Below are 20,710 nucleotides of genomic sequence, written 5' to 3' on the forward strand. Positions count from 1 at the left end.
TTGGTACTTTCCCTTTTCCATTAAATTCCAATTCAGTACCAGTACCAAAAGTGTTAAACCAGCTGGGGTACTTCTTTGGGGTGGAACTTGAAACACTTTCTTTGTTGGTTGGTTATGCAAATAGTCTGCCTCAAAAAAACAATACAGCCACCATCTTGAAAAAATGTTATGAACTCAAAGCAAGGAGTGGTGTTGAGCGGAGCGGCTTAGTGCGAATTAGAGTGGAGGAGCGGGCGGAGCCAACAGCCTCGTGAGCGAGGAGCGGAAATTCTCACCGCTCCACTCCGCTCACATGCTCTGGTTCATAAATACGTTTGTGGGTGAACTCACTCTAGGAGTGATTTAAACAGCAAGGATGGAAATTATTGCAATTGTCTTGGATAACACATGCAGCGCTTACGCAAAAGCAGCAGCGGTAAACTTTCAATTGATTTTTAATCATGTATTTAGATAATCTATAAAAGTAATAATAATTAAAATGCAAAGCTAGCTAAGGTTTTTTTTTCTATGACAGAGTAAAAATAATTTAGCTAAACTCCCTGCGCTATAGTGTCCGTACAGAATTGAAAGAAAGTAAAAGCCTAATCTGACTAGGGATGTAAGAATTGCATGTGCATAACATGCGATGTTGGTATTAATATCACACATACATTATACAACAGTTAGTCCAACCAATAAATCGGATTGGACAAGAGGTGTTCTATAAGTGTGGTTATTGAAGTATAACCACACTCGGACATTTTACATCAGCTGTACTACTCTGCTTTACAGGTGCATCTAAAAACCATTACATATGCCTCATTTCCACTAACACAGAGCCGGTGCTGGGCTAGTTTTTGCTCAGTGCCTTTTGAGAACTTGCTTGCATTTCCACCGGTTTCAAAAATGAATGAAGGTGGAAGTGAGAGTAAAATATAGGTTCTTATGTGTTCTGTTCTGTTGGATTTATTTAGATCTGTTAAGGATTTTGAGTTTTTATAACCTGCTGAACTGAAAAAAAAGGTTTTCAGATTATGACTCATTGCTCTGTCTCCACTGCCTGTATCCACTTTTGTCTTCTTAAAGGCTCCCCATCTGTGTGTATCAGTGAGGTTATTCTTTATTCTCAGTCATTGTTCTATTGCTGTCCATTCATGGAACGCACAATACAAGAGTCCGCTATTAACTGAAGTTTGCTATCCGCCTCATGATTTCTTCATTACTTGAGTGCCAAAATATTTTATTTATTAGACTTGTGGCATGGTTCTAATTTACTCTTACTAAACTTAATCTAAGTTATTCCACTAATGAGCTGGCTAATTTCTTCACTGCTGGCACCCGCAATATTAGACAAAACTATATCGGCTATTAGGGCTGCGGTGATTAGTCAACATGAAATGCGTCAACATCAGTTTTTTAAATCGACACATCGTTTTTTTTTTATGTTAATGAAATTACCTTTTCTAAAACACCTCAGGTCATTGTAACAAATGTTTTCCTTCAATATCACTATGTAATTGTGGGAGTATTTAAAATTATCACACAGCAAAAAGGTGGTTTTACACTGCGCAAAGTTTCAGCAGTAGCGCTATACATGAGCACCTAAAGAGAAAACACACAGGCGCTATTCTGGATGATGGACCACCAGAAGAGGTAAAACCACCTTGTTTAACTTTATTCATGTTTATTAAATTACCATTAGCATGGAGAGCTTTATAATATCTTGTCATTGTAGAATCTTCATTGAATATGTTTTTGAGAAATGTTTAGGCTAGAATCTGGGTTTATTCTATGCTGATTGATGCCATGTGCGTTGGACTTGTTGGGACCAGTGTTCTTACTGTAAATTAAAATGAAAATGGACACAATAAAAAATTTAAAAAAAGAATAATAATTCATGAAATGAAATAGAAATCAAAACAAACAACCAAAACAACATGTCGGACTTCAGACTGCAATAAGTACCTATCCACCAACAACTTTTTACAATACAGACGCTCCTCTACTTACGAAAGAGTTACGTTCCGAATGGCCGTTCGTACATTGAAATGTTAGTAAGTCGTTATTCAACATCATTTTATGGGTATACGCAAGTACAAAGAACTAGGATGATGGACGTACGCAAGCTACGCTGCTGGCCATAAGTCGTACTAGGCGGAATTGGCGCGCAGAAAAACATTATGTTGCGGACAGGAAACGGGAGCCCAAGGAACACAATTTGGACTTGCAGTCCTCTTCATTCGTATGTCTGAAAGTTCATAAGTTGAAAGTTTGTAAGTAGAGGAGTGTCTGTATCTCCTCTTTTAAAAGATGTTGTGCCGCTAAACGAACTAAATAAACATAAGGGTATGCTGAATTTATGCAGATTACTAACTTATGGGCATCACAGTATTCCTTGCATTAATATTTTAGGCATACTATTAATATGCCTATCGAATTGTGCATGCAAGTAAGGTCCATATAGTGCCAAGTGGCTGCACTCCTCGTATGTTATTGCTTAGTCTTGCAGCTCTATAATATACTACAGACAATTTTTTGAATTTGGAAAAAAATTAGCTTACAATAATTTGTCTCCCCCAATATTTAGGGAAATTAATCAATTATGCCTGAATGTTTTTTTTCCTCAATAAACAATATTATAAAAATCTCAATAGTTAAGTGACTGGATCATTTAGTTCCAGGATATGAGTGGAATTCATTAATTACAGTATAACTGCTTAACTGGGTTAGAGCATCCATCCTGCGAACATAACTCTCCCTAGGTCTGTAGTATAGCAAAACTCTGCTCGCGGCCGTAAGAGTCTCGCAGTTCTTTAGGACAAGCTTGAGACTTCAGAAGCTTATGGTGCATTCCATTATCTCTCCGAAGTTGTAAATTCTGAGGTGTGTGACATCACCTCTGACTAATCTCCGATTTGAGCTACACGTCTTGGAACAAACACGGCTGCCTCCTTGAACACACTATTGTTGCATATTGCTGCTTTATATTATACATGATTTTGGAGTGAGATTCTTTTTTTCTGAGAGACAAACATACAAGAAACACAAACCAGTCAAACCACATTAAAAGCTTATATTTTAGTAGATCCATAGCGATATTCTTTTTTCGAGAGGCAAACAAACTACATACAAACAAAAGGCACTAACAAGTCTGGTAAAAATCTGACATTGCATGCTAGGATACTGTTTTTACGGTCATGATAGAATATTCTCTAAATTGACCATGTGAAATTACATTTATAACTATTAATACATTTAAGAAAATAAACTTTTTTTTAATATTTATAAAATAGAATTACTGTTGACTGTGTAAGCTGCCATGTTGAAATAGGAATCTTGTATGACAAAATTCTCTCTGACATCAACATCGAAAAGGAGGCATGTTTCTGACAGGAAGTGACGTTTTTCATGAAGTTTTTATCCAACTTTTATCCAAATCCTGAACACAGGATTAGTAGCGATTTCGCACCAGCGAAGGGACTTGATTATTAGGCAATCATTCAGCTGGAGAATCGAAGGGTATAAAAGGCATGCATTTATTCCTAACACTAGCACATGACAGACATTAGACTTAACACGAAACAAAGACAGAACAGAACAAAACAGAATAAAAGCAATGAGCAAGATGGAATATGAAAAAGTAGGAACTTTATTTAAATGGGTACCCTTAAAGGTAATACTCTTTGGCACAGCAAGCCTTTGATCGTAGAAGCATGACCCAAAATTATACAACAAAAGACTAAGATTGTTTAGATTAGGAAACGAATGAAAGGGAGTTTACATGGTTGTGTATGGGGCCTGTCAATGGGTTACAGGAAGGAAATAATGCACCACGGGAAAGTTGTGACAAAATAAACAAAGAAAATTGTTCCTTTGGAGCAGCGGTTGTAGGTTTCTACAGCGTGAGTTACTGAGGGTCTGAGAGACACTGTAGTAAGAATAAAGAGCTTAGACTGGAAAGGAGTTACGTTGACTGTGTGTGTGACTGCTGGTGGGGTGATAGGAGGCAGAAAGGAAGTTGGGAACGGGAAGTGAAAAATGACAGCTTCAATAGCAGTGGGAATGTTCAAAACTTGGCTTGCTTTTGCAGATCAGATTACCCCTGAGTGAGGCTCTGTTGTACAAATCAGCTTTAACCAGAATGGGGACAACCAGCAGGTCCTACTTCACTTGTAACTATGAAATGTGTTGCGGTTTTAAGCTATTCATGCTGATGGAGAGGTTTGAATGCTATCAGGTGTCTTTCTGATGTGATTCTATAGGTAGATTGTCCACTATGATTAATAGTGACTAAACCCTTGTGTAAGTCTCCTTGTTGTTGGCGAGGGAGTGATTAAAATATAGATTGAACAGATTCAGTCTTTAAAGTTGATTCCTGCCTTGAGCCAAGTGCTTGTGTGCCCAATTAAATTTGCTTGTATTATCAGTGTTGACCACTAGGGACACAATTCAAATGTTGTTAAACTACTATGGCTGACCACTAGAGGCGCAATTTAAAGGGTGTGGTGCTGCTATAGTCCACCCCTAGAGGCTCTACAGAGCATTCCTCCCTCACTGGGGGCCCCAGGCATGTAAGCCTAATGGAGGGGATCACTGGTGACCCCGGAGGAAAGGGGCGTGGCGGGAGAGACAAATCGCGTCGGGGCAGGCCTACAGGCTTCTGACCCCTAAGTGGTTGCAGTGGTGTTCACTGATTGCCAAGGAGATAGCTAGGCAGTTGCCAATGCTAGATGATTGACACAAATCTTCAGTGCATCAAGCAGGCACAGACATATAGAGCCTTTTTTGAAATTCCAGAAGTACGGTACCTGGTGCGGTAAAAAAACGCCATAAAAAAGGTTCCTACTGTGGCAGCACTTCCTGGTTCCTGAAAAAAGTTCCTGAAGTGGGAAAATGTCTCTACACTCATGTTCAGCCACACACATCCAATGGCTTACGTTTCTCTGTCTCTCCCATGCAGTTGTCACTAAGCTGGTCAACAGGGGTTATCAGCCTCACCTGGAGGACTTCCTGCTCCGTATCAACTTCAACAACTACTATAAGGACTTCTGAGGAGCCTTTCATGAGACACGACCTTTGGTCAAGTGGAAAAATGGACAGAACCATGGCAGACTTTTGTCCCACTGTTAGACATATGAAATGTCCATGTGTTTGTTATGTGTGTATTTATGCCAGTTAATATGCTTTGTACAATCTCATGCAAAGGTAAATATATGTATTTTAAAGTCCTGAATATATGCTTTGAACATCTAGAGGAGCTTTGCTGATAATGTATTTGCTGATGTTCATTGTTTTACAGTGTGAAATGAAAGAACCAATAAAGACTAATTTAAACATACTGTGTATTCAGTATAGGGTTGTGTGAGCCTGGAACATCTCCAAGTAAGCACAGGCTATGAGGCAGGGGAACACTGTGGATGGGATACCAGCCCATCACGTCACATATTAATGGTAAAGGCACTGGGAGGATACCAAAGTACCCAGAGGAAACCCCCAAAGCCCTGTAAATAAGCAAGCAGAAAGGACCCCACAAACCTGGATATGAGACCTTCTGTTGTATTACCAATATTAATGCTCTTCAGTGGTGAGGTAGATGTGCAGAGTGAATCAAACTAAATGCAGCAGCAAGGCAAGCTGGATTGTATGAGGTATATTAGGTATAATGTTCCCAAATAATCAGCAGGATTAATAGTTCAATCCAGATCAATCATTATTAATTGTATTCCCTGGACTTCTGGTAATTTTCCCAGACCCCACCTTACCCTTTTGCTATTTAATTAATTTCTGTCATGATACAGAGGAAATTAAGAGCACGGTCCTTATGTTTCATTACGAATCTACATGTTACTGAGGCCAATTTGCTTCACATGCAGAGCACAAGGACAAAACATATGCATGTTGTTTTTATTTTTTTTAAGTCTTGTTTAGTTGTGAAACTGCACCCTAAACAATTTTAGTCTCATTTTAGATGATGAAATCTTTAGCATTTTAAAATTATTTTGAAATCATTCTGGTAACTTTATGAGAGCAAAAATAATGTAGTATCATGCTTTTAATTATGTAATAATTTACTACAAACTAAGTCTTAGTTACATACTGATCTCATGATCGTTCATCATTAATAAATTGTGGCGCATTTTCTATTCCAAGCAGGCACTATATTTCTTACTATATCTGTTAATTCTGTAAATCTTTGTGAAATACTTAAGGAACTAATGAAGGAGCAAGTAATACTGATCTCATACTTGATACTCATTAATGAATTATGATGCATCTTTTATCTCAAGTAGACCAAGGTACTGTATTTGTTCATGATTTGCACTTCAGTATTCCCTGAGTTACTACTAAGAATTTGTGCCCCCTTAGGTACATCACATCCTTTCACTATGTAAGTATTGCATGTTATGCCCATTGCAATGTTCCAATATACATCTCCTCCCAGCTACCACCACTGCAAATTTGGTCCCCCCAAGGTCAAACTCCTTCCGACTCCACTGGTATGATTAACAGGAAAAAGTTTTATTTACAAATAGGTTTACAATTATTTAACAATACTGTTATTTCATGTTCCAGCATGCATGCATTTGTTGAGGTGCATTAAAGACACCTCAGCAAAAAAGAGGACCTCCACCATCTCATTTCTGCAGTCTTCTTATTTCTTATATGACTCATAAAACATATATTTTCAATTTATCCTTGAAAATATATAGACTTCAGAATGGCGGTGAATTCCAGGCTGAAAATGTTGACAATGAAACAGGTTGTGCTGGTCTGGATCTATATACCAGTCAATTAGTATGCACTCTTGGTGGACCTGTAGTTTTTGGATATAGCACCATTCATTATACATTAAATATACAAATGAGATGTTCTCATATTCACACTGTCTTTTATCGTGTTTCCCTTTGAACCAGGTGATGTGTCCCTCTGGGGGTACTACATGTCCCAGATCTCACAAAGCAGCGGCGTGAGCTCCTGTTCGTTGGCACGCCAGGAGAGTAGCATCTCAGCATGGTGGTGGCTGAGCGTGCGCAGCTCCGTCAGCCTTCCCAGCAGACGCGCAAACTGCTGTGGCTCCTGTGGATGGTGCAGCTTGCAGAATTTGTGCAGAATCTCCAGCACAGGCTCCTGCAGCTGCTCCACAGCCCCCTGGTCCTTCACAAAGGGACGGTCTGCAGAGCAGGGTGGCCATCAGAAATGTAATAACTCATGTGCATATATGTATGTCATACACTCTACTTTTTCTAGTATGTTTTGACACAAAACACAAAATAGGAATATTATAGTGAGTTGCTAATATCTGCAAAGACAATTTACACAAGGGGTTTTTCTTTAGTATATTTGTATATTGCATATCCATCCATCTATCAATCCATTCATCCATCCAAACTTCTAATCACTTTCCCTGGTCATGGTTGTTGAGGGTAGGGAGTGTAGCTTATTCCAGGCAGTACAAGTCTGGGGTATATCCTAAAAGACAGTCAGTCACTGGACACATACACACAAAGAGGAATTTAGAGACATCAATTAGCCTAACTACAGGTATGTGAACTGCAGGAGGAAACCTGATTACTCAACACACACACAGAAGAGATGAGATTTGAACCCCCAACCTTGGAGGTGTGTGGCTACTATACCACCCTGTTTGTAAGGTAGTTACGGGAAATTTAGGGTGATTAACCTTTTACCTGAAGACAGGATGGTGATAGCCGTGAGAAGAGCATACTCCTCTTGTAACATTTGGAGCTCCCTGATGCTTTTATAGAAGTTGAACATAGGAATTATATACTGTTCTGATATACCTGAAAGATAAACTCTCCATTATTATGAGAATGTGTAAATGTAGCATTAGCCCCCTGCCCCATATGCCACACATACTTATCTAGCATCTCAATCATTATACACATCACATACAGTGGATATAAAAAGTGTACACACCCCTGTTAAAATGCCAGGTTTTGTAATGTAAAAAAAAGAGACCAATAAATAATTTCAAACTTTTCCCACCTTTAATGTTAATGGTTAGGGATACGCACTTGTAATTTTAAGATTGCAGGTTCGAATCCCCGACCAGCAAGGCACCACTGAGGTACCCTGAGCAAGGTACCGCCCCCAAGCACTGCTCCCCGGGCGCTGAATTAGCTGTCCCTTGCTATGTCACATTGTCAAATATGGGTTAAATGCAGAGAACACATTTCGCTGTGGTGTGTCAACAATGACAATTAATCACTATATTCTATAACCTGTACAAATAAATTGAAAAACAAATCTGTTAAAGAGAAAGATTAAAAATAATCATACAATAAGCTGGTTGCATAAATGTGCACACACATAAACTAATGCTTTGTTGAAGCACCTTTTGATTTATTGATCTTTTGTGCACAGCCATCTTCAGGTCACCCCACAGATTTTCAAAGGGATTTAGGTCTGGGCTCTGGCTGGGCCATTCCAAAACTTTAATTTTCTTCTGAGGAAGCCATTCTTTTGTTGATTTGCATGTATTGTCTTGCTTGAAAAGATGAAATCATCTTCAGCTTTCTAGCAGACACCCAAAGGTTTTGGGGCAGAATTGACTGGTAGTTGGAACTGTTCATTATTCCCTCCACCTTGACTAAAGCCCCAGTTCCAGCTGAAGAAAAACAACCCCAAAACATGGTGCTCCTGCTACCATGCTACACCATGCTATGATGTTCTTTTAGTTATGCGCAGTGTTGTTAAAACATCTTCTGTCTTGCGACTCTACCGCATAATCCAGACATTAGGAGAATATGGGAGACTGTTGTCACATGTAGTACATAACCAGTACTTGCCAGAAATTCATCCAGCTCCTTCAGTGCTGCTGTAGGCCTCTTGGCAGCCTCCCTGACCAATTCTCATCTTGAATTTTCATCAATTTTGGAGGGAAGTTTCGTTCTCGGTAATGTCACTGTTGTCCCATATTTTCTCCACTTTTTGATCACTGTGTTCCATGGTATGTCTAATGTCTAATTTTTTGTACCCTTCTCCTGACTGATACCTTTCAACAATGAGATCCCTTTGATGCTTTGTAAGCTCTCTGAGAACCATGGGTTTGCTGTAAGATGCAACTGAGTAAATGTTAGGAAAATCCTACTAGGACAGCTGAACTTTATTTGGGGTTAATCAGAGTCACTTTAAGGCATTATTTTATGAGTGTGCACACTTATGCAACCAGCTTTTGTACTTATTTTTTAATTTTTATATTTTTTCCTCCTGACAGGTTTGTTTGTTTTTCAGTTGAATTGTACAGGTTATACGTCACATTAGAAGTGGGAAAACTTTGAAATGATTTATCGTTGTTTCATTTGTACAAACTTTAAACAAAATTGTCTTTTGTATATACACACATGCACACACACATATACACTCAATGACAAAAAAGTTAACCACCCAGTAGTGATGGTCCAATTTGGATGTAATTTGGTACACGTGTAGACCAGCGATGGGTATGCAAATGATTTCATTTACAAGGAGCTGGCACGTCTAGTCACCAGACACATAGAATGCCACCTAGACACATTAGACAGCATTTCAAGCACTTCAAGTTTTACAGGGGTCGCATTGTGGGTTTGCAGGAGGCTGGATGGTTGTATTGTGCAATTGCCTGGCATGTGGGGCATGCAGATGTCACAGTCTACTGATGTTGAAACCAATGGGCACATGAGGCCACCCACACACAGCGTGAAGGTTCCGGTCTCCCAAGACAGACCACACCAAGGGAGGATCGTCATATTATGTGGCAAGCATTACAGAACCCCATGACATCTGCGTCTGCCATCTGGACACAGTTATTGGACTCTCTACAGCACCTGGTGCCATCCCACACTGTGTTTCAACAACTGGCATCAGCCAGACTACGGGTTCACCGTTCCATGCATAGGCCACTGTTAACACCACTGCAGAGACAGCTGCACTTGGAGAGGTGCCGTAACCGGGAGGAGCGATGAATCTTGGTTCTGCATTACCACGGATGACCGTCATGTGCATGTGTCTGCGTATTTGCATGTCTTACCTCTCCTGAGACAGCACCCTGGTACAGTCTTTCAACAAGACATTGCCCATCCACACACAGTACGTGTGGACTGCCTGCATCATGTTGAGGTCCTCCTGGGCCAGCCAGATCCCCCGATCTTTCCCCAATTGAACATGTGTTTCTGATTGTTTCTAACAATCAGAAAGCAGCAGTTTGTGTAAAATGCCTCCCTGGGGCCAGAGTTTCTGACATAAAGTCCCAACAATCCGAGGTATTAAAGAGGAGCTTAATTTCTATGTGAGCAAAAGCTAAAACAAAAGGTTGGACTCTCTCTATAGAGGGGATGTGACCTATAGTAGGCTACTCTCCCTAAACTGCTGGTTAGATACATGGTGTGCATCTTAAAACATTGCCTTTATTGATAATTGGGACTTTTTCTGTGAACGGCCTAGATTTTATAAATCGGACAGTCTTCATCGTATCTGGAGAGGATCATTTATGTTACCCCATGTTATGATACCCTGTTTATTCTCCCACTTTTAGATCATGTTTGGCCTTGACCCAGGTGCTCCATCACACGGCATCCCCTAAATCTAGCAACTATTTAGAAACACAGTTGAGTGAGCATAGAAAGAATATTATAAGTATTATTTGACCAAGACTCCACTGGGGGCTCCTGTGCAGATAACTTAATATTAATCCCATTTTTAAAAATGAATCACAACATAAAAATGAGTCACAACATAAACCCATCATAAAATGCACACTATTGAATGCTCTTTAGAAAGTAAATTGCTTCTTGTTAATAATATGGTGCTGGACACTGGAGCAAACCTGTGTTTTTTAATTGAAACCTGGCTCAGACCCACAGACACTATACCTCTTGCTGAAGCCTCACCTGAGTTTAGTTTCGTACAGAAACCACGTGGATCAGGGCTTGGAGTGGCCTTAATGTTAAAACTTGAACCCAAGATTATCAAAGATTTTGCAGCATTTGAAGCAATGCCCATTAATATTCTTGTAATATACAGACCACCAGAATCATACACTTTGTTTCTGACAGAATTTGGGGAACTTCTCTGTTATTAACTTAGAGAATATTATAATACTTGGAGACTTCAATATACATGTGGACATAGAGACTAATGCCAGCAGCAAAAGTTCCCTGCCTCTCATGGACTCTGTTGAGTGTAACCAACATGTAACAGGACCAACACATATTCACAATCATACACTAGACTTGATTATTACTCACAGAATTTCTGCTCATCATGTATGTCTGTCCATTGAATTAGTCCTCTGACCATTTTCTAATCATCTATTTACTACATTACTTACTGCATTATTAATTATTATTATTAATAATGCATTATTATTAATGCAGTAAGTAATGTGAACTTCATGTCTAGTACAGATGTCAATGAATTCACCCATGACTTCAATACAGTGGATAGTCAGATTTTAGATGAAATAGCAATAAAGTGGTAAAAAGCACCAGATCACACACACACTTGCAAACAGGAGCATCGCAGATTGGACCACAAATGGAAATCCACAGGCTTAGAAGTCCTCAAGTTGGCATGGTCTGACAGCCTGCAACTATACAAGCAAGCCTTTTATAGGGCACGTTCAGCCTATTATTCTAGCCTCATTGATTGCAATAGAAATAAGCTTTGCAACTTTTTAAAAATAATAGCTCATCTAACAAGTAAGGCTGAAGGTCTTTGAAATCCAATATAGCCTCCCGTTGACCACAGCTCCAAAGTACAGAATCAGATGTTCCATTGCCTCACTAACTATAACAACATTTATGAAACAACTTCCACAGTCCTTCAGCCTAACATCTGAGGCATCGTGTACAAATGAACTTGAACAGGCAACTGCAAACATGAAAAAATCCCTTCGTAGCACACTAGATCTTGTAGCCCCACTTAAGTAGATAAAGCACAGAGATAAGAAGCCTGCCCCCTGGTACTCTGATCATACACATGAACTCAAACAGGCATCACGCAAGCTAGAGCGCAAATGGCGCTCAACTAAACTAGAAGTTTTCAAATCTGCATGGAAAGAGAGCCTGTCTAAATACAGACAAGCACTAGTGACTGCTAGGTCTGTGTATCTCTCCAGATTAATAGACGGGAACAAAACCAATCCAAAATTCCTATCGAATCCGTGGCTAGGTTAACACAGAATTCTCCATTAAACTCGCAAGTCCCGCAAGCTCTTAAGAGTGATGACTTAATTAAATTTTTTAATGGTAAAATAACTAAGATTAGACAGACCATCCAGTGTACGTCCTTAGTTACCTATGACTGCCAGACTCCTGCTAGTCTTATGCCTATCAATAATGAGACTTTTGAATCTTTCATTCCTATAAAACACTCAGAACTCTTGAGCTTAATTTCCTCCTGTAAATCCTCTACAAGCCTCATATACCCAATTCCTACAAAATTCTTCAAGGAAATTGCACCACCAATTAGCAATACCCTGTTAAATGTGTTAAACTAATCTCTTAAGCTTGGATATGTTCCAAAACCTTTTAAAATGGCTATTATTAGACCCGTCCTAAAGAAACCTATCTCAAATCTTCCTTTCGTTTCAAAGATCATGGAAAAGGTTGTAGTTCGTCAGTTGTCTTCTTTCCTACAGTACAAAAAAATAATACTAATGAATTATATCAGTCTGGCTTTAGACCAAACCATAGCACAGAAACTGCTCTAGTCAAAGTAATGAATGATTTACTTATGGCTTCAGACCATGGCTGTATATCGCTTTTGGTATTACTAGATTTAACTGCAGCATTTGATACTGTGGACCATAATATCCTCTTGGACCGGTTAGAAGGTGTAGTTGGCATTACAGGGACAGCACTCTCTTGGTTCTGCTCATATTTAACTGATCGCTATCAGTATGCCCATGTGAACAACGAATCATCCAAGGCCACCAAAGTCACATACGGTGTCCCACAGGGATCAGTACTGGGCCCACTACTGTTTACCCTATACATGCTACCTCTTGGTAACATTATTAGAAATCATGGTGTTGGGTTTCATTGCTATGCAGATGATACACAGTTATATATATATATATATATATCTGTTAACCCTGATGATACATCACTCCTATCTCGGTTAGAAGACTGTCTGTTAGATATCCGGTGCTGGATGGCAAAAAAATTCCTAATGTTAAACACAGAAAAAACAGAAGTACTGGTGATTGGTCCCAAGGCTGCAAGAAATACGTTGCACCACCTCAGCATTAGTGGCCTTCCTACACAACCTAACACGGTGGTTAGAAATCTTGGTCTTCTAGTTGATTCAGATCTATGTTTTGATGCTCACATAAGTATTACTAGAACTGCGTTTTATCATCTACGGAACATAGCCAAGCTTCATAAGATGCTCTCGCTTCGTGATGCAAAAGCCTGTCCACACAATTCGGAAGGTCCCCTACCTGGGCACCAGGCAGGAAAGACACCATACGGGACCCTCTATAACAGGTGCACACATCAGGGTTGGGGCCATTCTGGAATCCATTGATCAATTCCAGTCCAAGTCAGGAAATGGAACTGGAGCTGGGAATGGAAAAAAAACTACGGGGAACAGAATTGGAGTTGAATTTGAACTTCAGGGAGTTCCAACTCCAGTTCCATTTCCTGATTTGGACTGGAATTGATCAATGCATTCCGGAAATGGCCCCAACCCTGGCACACATAATTGTCTACACCTCTAATAATTGAATCCCCTACTACCAGCAGAGAGATCGAGAGAGCTGGGAGACCGTAGGTCGTAGACGCAGGAAAAGGCGTACACACGTTACAGAGGCGGCATCACCTGAGGTGTCTGTGTCTAACAGGTTTCAGGTGCTTCCAGCTTTAGAGCCGGAAGGGACTGGGGAGGCAGGTGGGCCCTTGGGCACTGAGGAGCCCCCTCCCCCCAGGAAGAGGGAGGTTCTGGTAGTGGGGGATTCAATTATTAGGGGAGTAGACAGTTATGTGTGCACGCGTGATAGAGGGTCCCGTACGGTGTCTTGCCTGCCTGGTGCCCAGGTAGGAGACCTTCCAGATCGTGTGGACAAGCTTTTGGCCCCAGCTGGGGTGGATCCAGTTGTCGTGGTGCATGTTGGCACCAACGACATAGGCAAAGGTAGAAGGGCTGTTCTGCAGGATAGATTTATAGAAGTCGCCAATAAGCTTAGAAGCAGAACGTCCATGGTGGTATTTTCTGAAATACTCCCCATGCCACGCGCAAGTCAGGCTAAGTTAGCTGAGATAAGGAGATTAAATGCGTGGCAAAAAGGATGGTGTAGGAAAGAGGGGTTTAGGTTTATGGGGCACTGGAGGATCTTCTGGAACAGGTGGGACCTGTTCAAGCCGGATGGGTTGCATCTGAACCGGAGGGGAACCAGTGTACTGGGAAGGCGTATTTGTAGAGTAGTTGAGGAATGTTTAAACTAGGGACTGGGGGGGCAGGGAGGTTAGTTAAGTATGTAAGTGGGGGGAAACGGAAACCCCCAAAAAATCATATTATAAGTAGGCACTGTAATAGGCCTACCCTTTGTTGTCTGTATTTAAACGCCAGGAGTATTAGGAATAAAATTCATGATTTAGAGGCTCTTATCTCATCGGACTCTCTATATTATAGCAATAACTGAAACGTGGTTGAGTGAAAAGGATGGACAAGAATATAATATGGATGGTTACACGTTCCGTAAAGACCGTATAGGTAAGAAGGGAGGTGGTGTTGCAGTATATGTAAAGGAAAACTTGCAGGCAAGGGAGCTTACTGATATAAGTAAAAGTACAGAAGCTATATGGGTAAAATTAGATGCTAAAAACTCAAATAGCCTAATTGTCGGTGTTTGTTACAGAGCACCCAATGTAGCTGCTGAGGAAAGCAGATTGTTATGCAGTAATATTAGTGTAAGGCTGGAGGCCTTGCAGGCCCCGTCGGTCTGAGCTCTGGCAAGCCTGTAATGCTCCACCCAGTGTCCTGAAGCAAAGGTCCACCGGCTCCGACAAGACTGGACCCAAATCACCTGATCACCACATCAAAAGGGACACCTCACCCCCACTGGACGGCCAGAACCCTGCAGCCAAATTCCAGGGACAAGGCCTGGCTGCGTCAAGACACAGATGCATCCTACATTCACTAACTCACACTTACACAGGAGGTATACATTAAGGACACACGCACCCATGTTTGGTCTCGTTTGAATGGTCACAGTACGACGGGCACAATACTCTCAACCTTAAAGCGGCATGTGTTCACATAAGAGAAATATAGAAAGTAAGACTAAACCCACCAAAGTGGAGGATCTTATCACCTGGTAGAACAAAGGAGTTGTCACGTTCCCCCTAAAGCAATTTGATTGGCTGAGGGTCTGAGAATTGATAAGATCAACAGTTCTCCAAGACACACACACAAGATCAGGGCAGGCCCTAAAATAATCAATCACAACCTTTGATACAGCCTGTCACCTGGTTTGGAATACTTAAGGAAGAGCTCCAGAGTAACACGGGGAGTCACTCTGTAATCAGAGCTCCCACATAGTGCTGTATGAATCTTCATCTGCAATCAGATATTTTCTGCAGTTACTATGTGTCCACTCAGCTGAGATATGGAATTGTTGTATACTTTTAATTGGATTATCTAGTTTAGGAATTGTGGCCACATGTTAAAATTATTGCAACGCTATATTTGTTTCAATTGGTGTAATGTATATTAATTGTGAATAACCTGGGTTTGATTACTTCTTGGCTGTCTGACTTTGCTGAACCTCTGCATGTTCCTCAGAGACTGGGGTTATTCTAACACTCTCTTGCAGCCTCTGAATCGACCCCGTTTCTCCGAGACCCGATGCGGCTGCCCAAGTTGAGTTACGGTGTATGCCGGCTCAGCCTCTGAGGTGCGCACACGCTGGGTTACGGTAAAAGACCGGCTCAGCCCCTGAGGCGCGCACAAGCTGGGTTACGGCGGGTCCGGCCCAGCCTCTGAGGTGCGCACACGCTGAGTTACGGCACAAAGTCCGGCTCAGCCTCTGAGGTACGCACACGCTGGGTTACGGTAGATCGTCCCAGCCTCTGAGGTGTGCACACGCTGAGTTACGGCACCAAATCCGGCCCAGCCTCTGAGGCGTGCACACGCTGAGTTATGGCAGACATCGGCTTAACCTCTGTGGCCCTCACTAGCTCGGATTCGGCGATGGTCAGCTGAGCCTCTGGGGCGTTAAGGGCCGCCGGGTCAGGACGGGTATCCAGGCTAGCATTGTATTACCTTGTAGTGGTTGTCCAACATCTAAACCTACATAGCAGAGTCACGGATCGCCTTATCGGCCGAGGCGAATCCGATGCGCCCCATCGTCCGGGATTAGTGGGAGTTCAGCAATAGAAGGCACAGCCCAGAAGTAATCTAAATAACAGACATGTCATGACTAAACTTGCCAATAAAGATCTTTACTTAAAATGGAGTCAGATGTAATTTGGTCTTTACCTACAACGGGTAAGTAACTTTACAGAAGCGCTCGGAAGGATCCACACGCATTTCAAGCCTTCGGCTGTCCTATTGGATTCCGCCATTGGGCCAGTGGACGGTTCCCCTACATTAGGATTATGAGCAATAAAAATGATGTGGTAGTTATGGGTGATTTTAATCTACCGGGGATGCAGTGGGACATTGTTGCTGGCTCTTCTGAAAATGAACTTGAGATGGTGGAATTAGTACAGGATTGTTTTTTTACTCAGTTTGTTAACACCCCTACCAGGGGAGATGCCATTCTTGATCTTGTTTTCTCTAATAACCAGGACAGGATTGGTAAATTACACGTTTTAGAACCACTTGACAGTAGCAATCATAACATGGTTAAATTTGAGGTTAAGTTTAGTGCCCGAAGAGCAAAGTCCAAATCAAAAATATATAATGTTAGGAAGGCTAACTTCAATTGTATGAGATTAAAACTAGAAACTGTAAACTGGATGGAGTAAAATAAGAAAACTGTTGAAGAGGCATGGGAATTTTTTAAAAGCACATTATTGCAAGTGCAAGAGGACTTCATACCTGTTTCCAGCAAGAATAAATCTAGGAAATTGCAACCTAGGTGGTTTACTAGGGAAATAAATTATAAAGTAAGGAGGATGTGAGGGACCAGCAAGCAGACTCAGGGGCACAGAATTAGTTACTAACCAAAATTTTACTGAAAATCCAAAAATCATCAAAATACAAAAGAATATCCAACAAAGGAAAGTCCAGGGCCCAATAAAATGAGGTCAACCAAACAGAATGAAACCAAAATTAAAGCAAAGCATAACCCAACCTACACTGAACATAGGACATGAGAGTCCTAGAGAATTGTATGTCAGATTAAGGGAACTGTATGGGAAGTGGATACAGCCTAAAGGGAAAATGGTGGAAGAAGTTGGGGAAATCATTGTCCTGGAACAGTACTTGAGAATGTTGTGCCCTGAGCTACAGGTATGGCTGAAGGAGCGTGATCCTGGGACTGCAGCAGAGGCAGCGATGCTAGCCGAGGCATTTGTGGCAGACAGGAAAAAAGGCCAGCCATGGACACCAAAATGCTTGGCAGATGGGAAGGGATACTCGTAAGGCAATCCCCTCACATCAGCAGAGGCTGAATTTTGGTGTAGGTAGGCCTTCTGTAAAGGAAAGTCCTCCAGCTAGTGTTTCAAGGGGCCTAGGTAAGCCACCTATTTGCTACCTCTGTGGCCAGGAAGGCCATACCAAACCCGTTTGTCCCAAGAACACTGTTAAGATTACTCAGATGTGCTTTGTTCCTAGGCAGGAGGCACAGCTAAAGCCAAGAGCTGAACAGGTTATGAGGATGATATCTGTGGAAATAAATGGGAAGAAGTTACAAGCCCTTATCGACTCAGGGAGTGATCAGACTCTTGTTCATCAACAATATGCACCTTATGTGGGGGGCATTACAGAGAGGGTCCCGGTTCGCTGTGTACATGGGGATGAAAGGTACCTTCCCACATCTGATGTATATGTTAAGGTACAAGGGCAGACCTATGTTTTAAAGGTAGGAATTTCTGAAAATCTCCCCTTTGCGGTAATATTAGGTCGTGATTTTCCAGTGCTTTTTGATTTGTTGCAAATCACAAAATGCACAAAAATATAACAAACAACTATGCCACAACCCAGCTCCTCATCCCCCTACTGTGGGCACCTGTTGGTACTGCCAATGGCAATTAAAAGTGAACCATGACCATCCCGGCCGTTTGCCCGTCGGACCAAAAAGATGCATGCACCACCCCATGCAAGCCCGGCACCCCATACACCCGGAGCACTCCCTAGAGGACTCCCCAAAGAACACGGTCGAATGCCTTCCCCATGTCCACAAAGCACATGTAGACTGGTTGGGCAAACTCCCATGCACCCTTCAAGACCCTGCTGAGAGTATAGAGCTGGTCCACTGTTCCACGGCCAAGGCGAAAACCACATTGCTCCTCCTGAATCCGAGGTTCGACAATCCGATGGACCCTCCTCTCCAGGACCCCTGAATAGACCTTACCAGGGAGGCTCATGAGTGTGATCCCCCTATAGTTGGAGCACACCCTCCAGTCCCCCTATTTAAATAGGGGGACCACCACTCTGGTCTGCCAGTCCAGGTGCACTGCCCCTGATGTCCATGCGATGCTGCAGATGCGTGTCAACCAGGACAGCCCTGCAGCATCCAGAGCCTTAAGGAACTTCAGATGGATCTAATCCACCCCCGGGACCCGGCCACTGAGGAGCTTTTTAACCACCTCAGCGACCTCCGCCCCAGAAATAGGGGAAACCACCCCCAAGTCCCCAGACTTCCTCATTGGAAGGTGTGTTGGTGGGATTAAGGAGGTCTTCGAAGTATTCCCTCCACCAACCCAAAACGTCTGGAGTTGAAGTCAGCAGCGCCCCATAAACAGTGTTGATGTTGCACCACTTTCCCGCCCTGAGCCACCGGATGGTGGACCAAAATCTCCTTGAAGCCATCCGGAAGTAGTTCTCCTTGGCCTCACCAAACTCCTCCCACACCCGAGTTTTTGCCTCAGCGACCGCCGAAGCCGCATTCCGCTTGGCCCGCCGGTACCTATCTGGAGTCCCACAGGCTAAAAAGGCCCAATAGGACTTCTTGTTCAGCTTGACGGCATTCCTCACCACCAGTGTCCACCAGTGGGTTTGGGGATTGCCGCCGCGACAGGCACTGTCTACCTTACGGCCACAGCTCCGGTCAGCTGCCTCCACAATGGAGGCACGGAACATGGCCCAGTTAGACTCAATGTCTCCCACCTCCCCCGGGACATGGGAGAAGTTCTGCCGGAGGTAGGAGTTGAAGCTCCTTCTGACAGGGGATTCTGCCAGACATTCCCAGCAGACCTTCACTATATGCTTGGGCCTGACCGGCTTCCTCCCCCACCAGCGGAGCCAACCCACCACCAGGTGGTGATCAGTTGACAGCTCCGCCCCTCTCCAATACATGTGGCCACAAATCCAATGACACGACCACAAAGTCGATCATCAAACTGCGGCCTAGGGTGTCCTGGTGCCAAGTGCACATATGGACACCCTTATATTTGAACATGGTGTTCGTTGTGGACATTCCGTGACAAGCACTGAAGTCCAATAACAAAACACTGCTCGGGTTCAGATCGGGGAAGCTGTTCCTCCCAATCATGCCACTCCAGGTCTCACTGTCATGCCCACATGAGCATTGAAGGAGTGCTCTCCAACACCTCTTCCAAGGACTCCAAAAAGGGTGGGTATTCTGAACTGCCGTTTGGCGCATAATCACAAACAACAGTCAGGACCCGTCCCCCCACTCGAACGTGAAGGGAGGCTACCCTCTTGTCCACCGCGGTAAACCCCAATGTACAGGCGCCCAGCCAGGGGGCAATAAGTATGCCCACCCGTCTGCTCGGCACGTCTCCCTGCGAGCAACTCCAGAGTGGAAGAGGGTCCAACCCCCCTCAAGGAGACTAGTTCCAGAGCCCAAGCTGTGCGCCGAGGTGAGCCCGACTATATCTAGTCGGAACCACACAACCTCGCGCACCAGGTCAGGCTCATTCCCCCCCAGAGAGGTGACATTGCATGTCCCAGAGCTAGCTTCTGCAGCCGAGGATCAGACCGCCAAGGTCCCTGCCTTTGGCCACTGCCCAATTCGCACTGCACCTGTCCCCTTTGGCCTCTCCTACAGGTGGTGAGCCCATTGGAGGGGGGACCCACGTGCCTTGTTCGGGCTGTGCACATATTAAGTGACCTCACCTGGACAAATAACATTACCTAGACTACAAAGAGCATGCGCCAAACCGTTTAAATAACTCTGCGAGTTTTTGTCATATACACATTTAAAAAACACCCTCAGAAACCTTGGATGATCTACTTTTCAAATATATATAGGTAGAAACTAAATATATTTTTACAGCTTCATGATACGAATAGAAAGAACAAGAGTAACTGACTTAAGCGTCTGCGTCTCGAAGCAGCTCTGATCGCCTTCCCACTTGCAAATCGCGCTATTCGCATGACAATAACATGATAATCCGACAGTTAGTATTGGGTAAAGAAATATGTGAATATGCCTATCGTGACCGAAATAAACAAGAGCACATGTCTGGGTAGTGTTTACACTGATCAGCTACAATATGGCACACAGATATGTCTCTGCCGCTGAAGCTTTGCGCCAATGTTACCACTTTCAGCAGCGAATCTCATACCTGTGTTTATGGTTCAGTGGGCTTGGCTG

General features: G+C 42.8%; 2 protein-coding genes across 5 annotated transcripts in view; one reads left to right on the forward strand and one right to left on the reverse strand.

Moving 5' to 3' along the window:
- tubgcp6 (tubulin gamma complex component 6) overlaps nucleotides 1–5,317 on the forward strand; it is a 75,978-nt gene extending 70,661 nt beyond the window's left edge. For both annotated transcript variants that reach the window (XM_072709859.1, XM_072709860.1), the window contains one exon: nucleotides 4,940–5,317. In XM_072709859.1, the coding sequence (XP_072565960.1) occupies nucleotides 4,940–5,031 (92 nt within the window). In that variant the 3' untranslated portion in view covers nucleotides 5,032–5,317. The remainder of the gene's footprint in view (nucleotides 1–4,939) is intronic.
- Nucleotides 5,318–6,539: 1,222 nt separating this feature from the next.
- Nucleotides 6,540–20,710, reverse strand: part of nr1h4 (nuclear receptor subfamily 1, group H, member 4) — a 40,939-nt gene continuing 26,768 nt past the window's right edge. For all 3 annotated transcript variants that reach the window (XM_023845135.1, XM_023845132.1, XM_023845133.2), the window contains 2 exons: nucleotides 7,668–7,781; nucleotides 6,540–7,151 (listed from right to left, as the gene is read on the reverse strand). In XM_023845135.1, coding sequence (XP_023700903.1) covers nucleotides 6,916–7,151; nucleotides 7,668–7,781 — 350 coding nt within the window. In that variant the 3' untranslated portion in view covers nucleotides 6,540–6,915. The remainder of the gene's footprint in view (nucleotides 7,152–7,667; nucleotides 7,782–20,710) is intronic.

This window comes from Paramormyrops kingsleyae, chromosome 3 (assembly GCF_048594095.1).
Source record: "Paramormyrops kingsleyae isolate MSU_618 chromosome 3, PKINGS_0.4, whole genome shotgun sequence".
Classification (NCBI taxonomy): domain Eukaryota; kingdom Metazoa; phylum Chordata; class Actinopteri; order Osteoglossiformes; family Mormyridae; genus Paramormyrops; species Paramormyrops kingsleyae.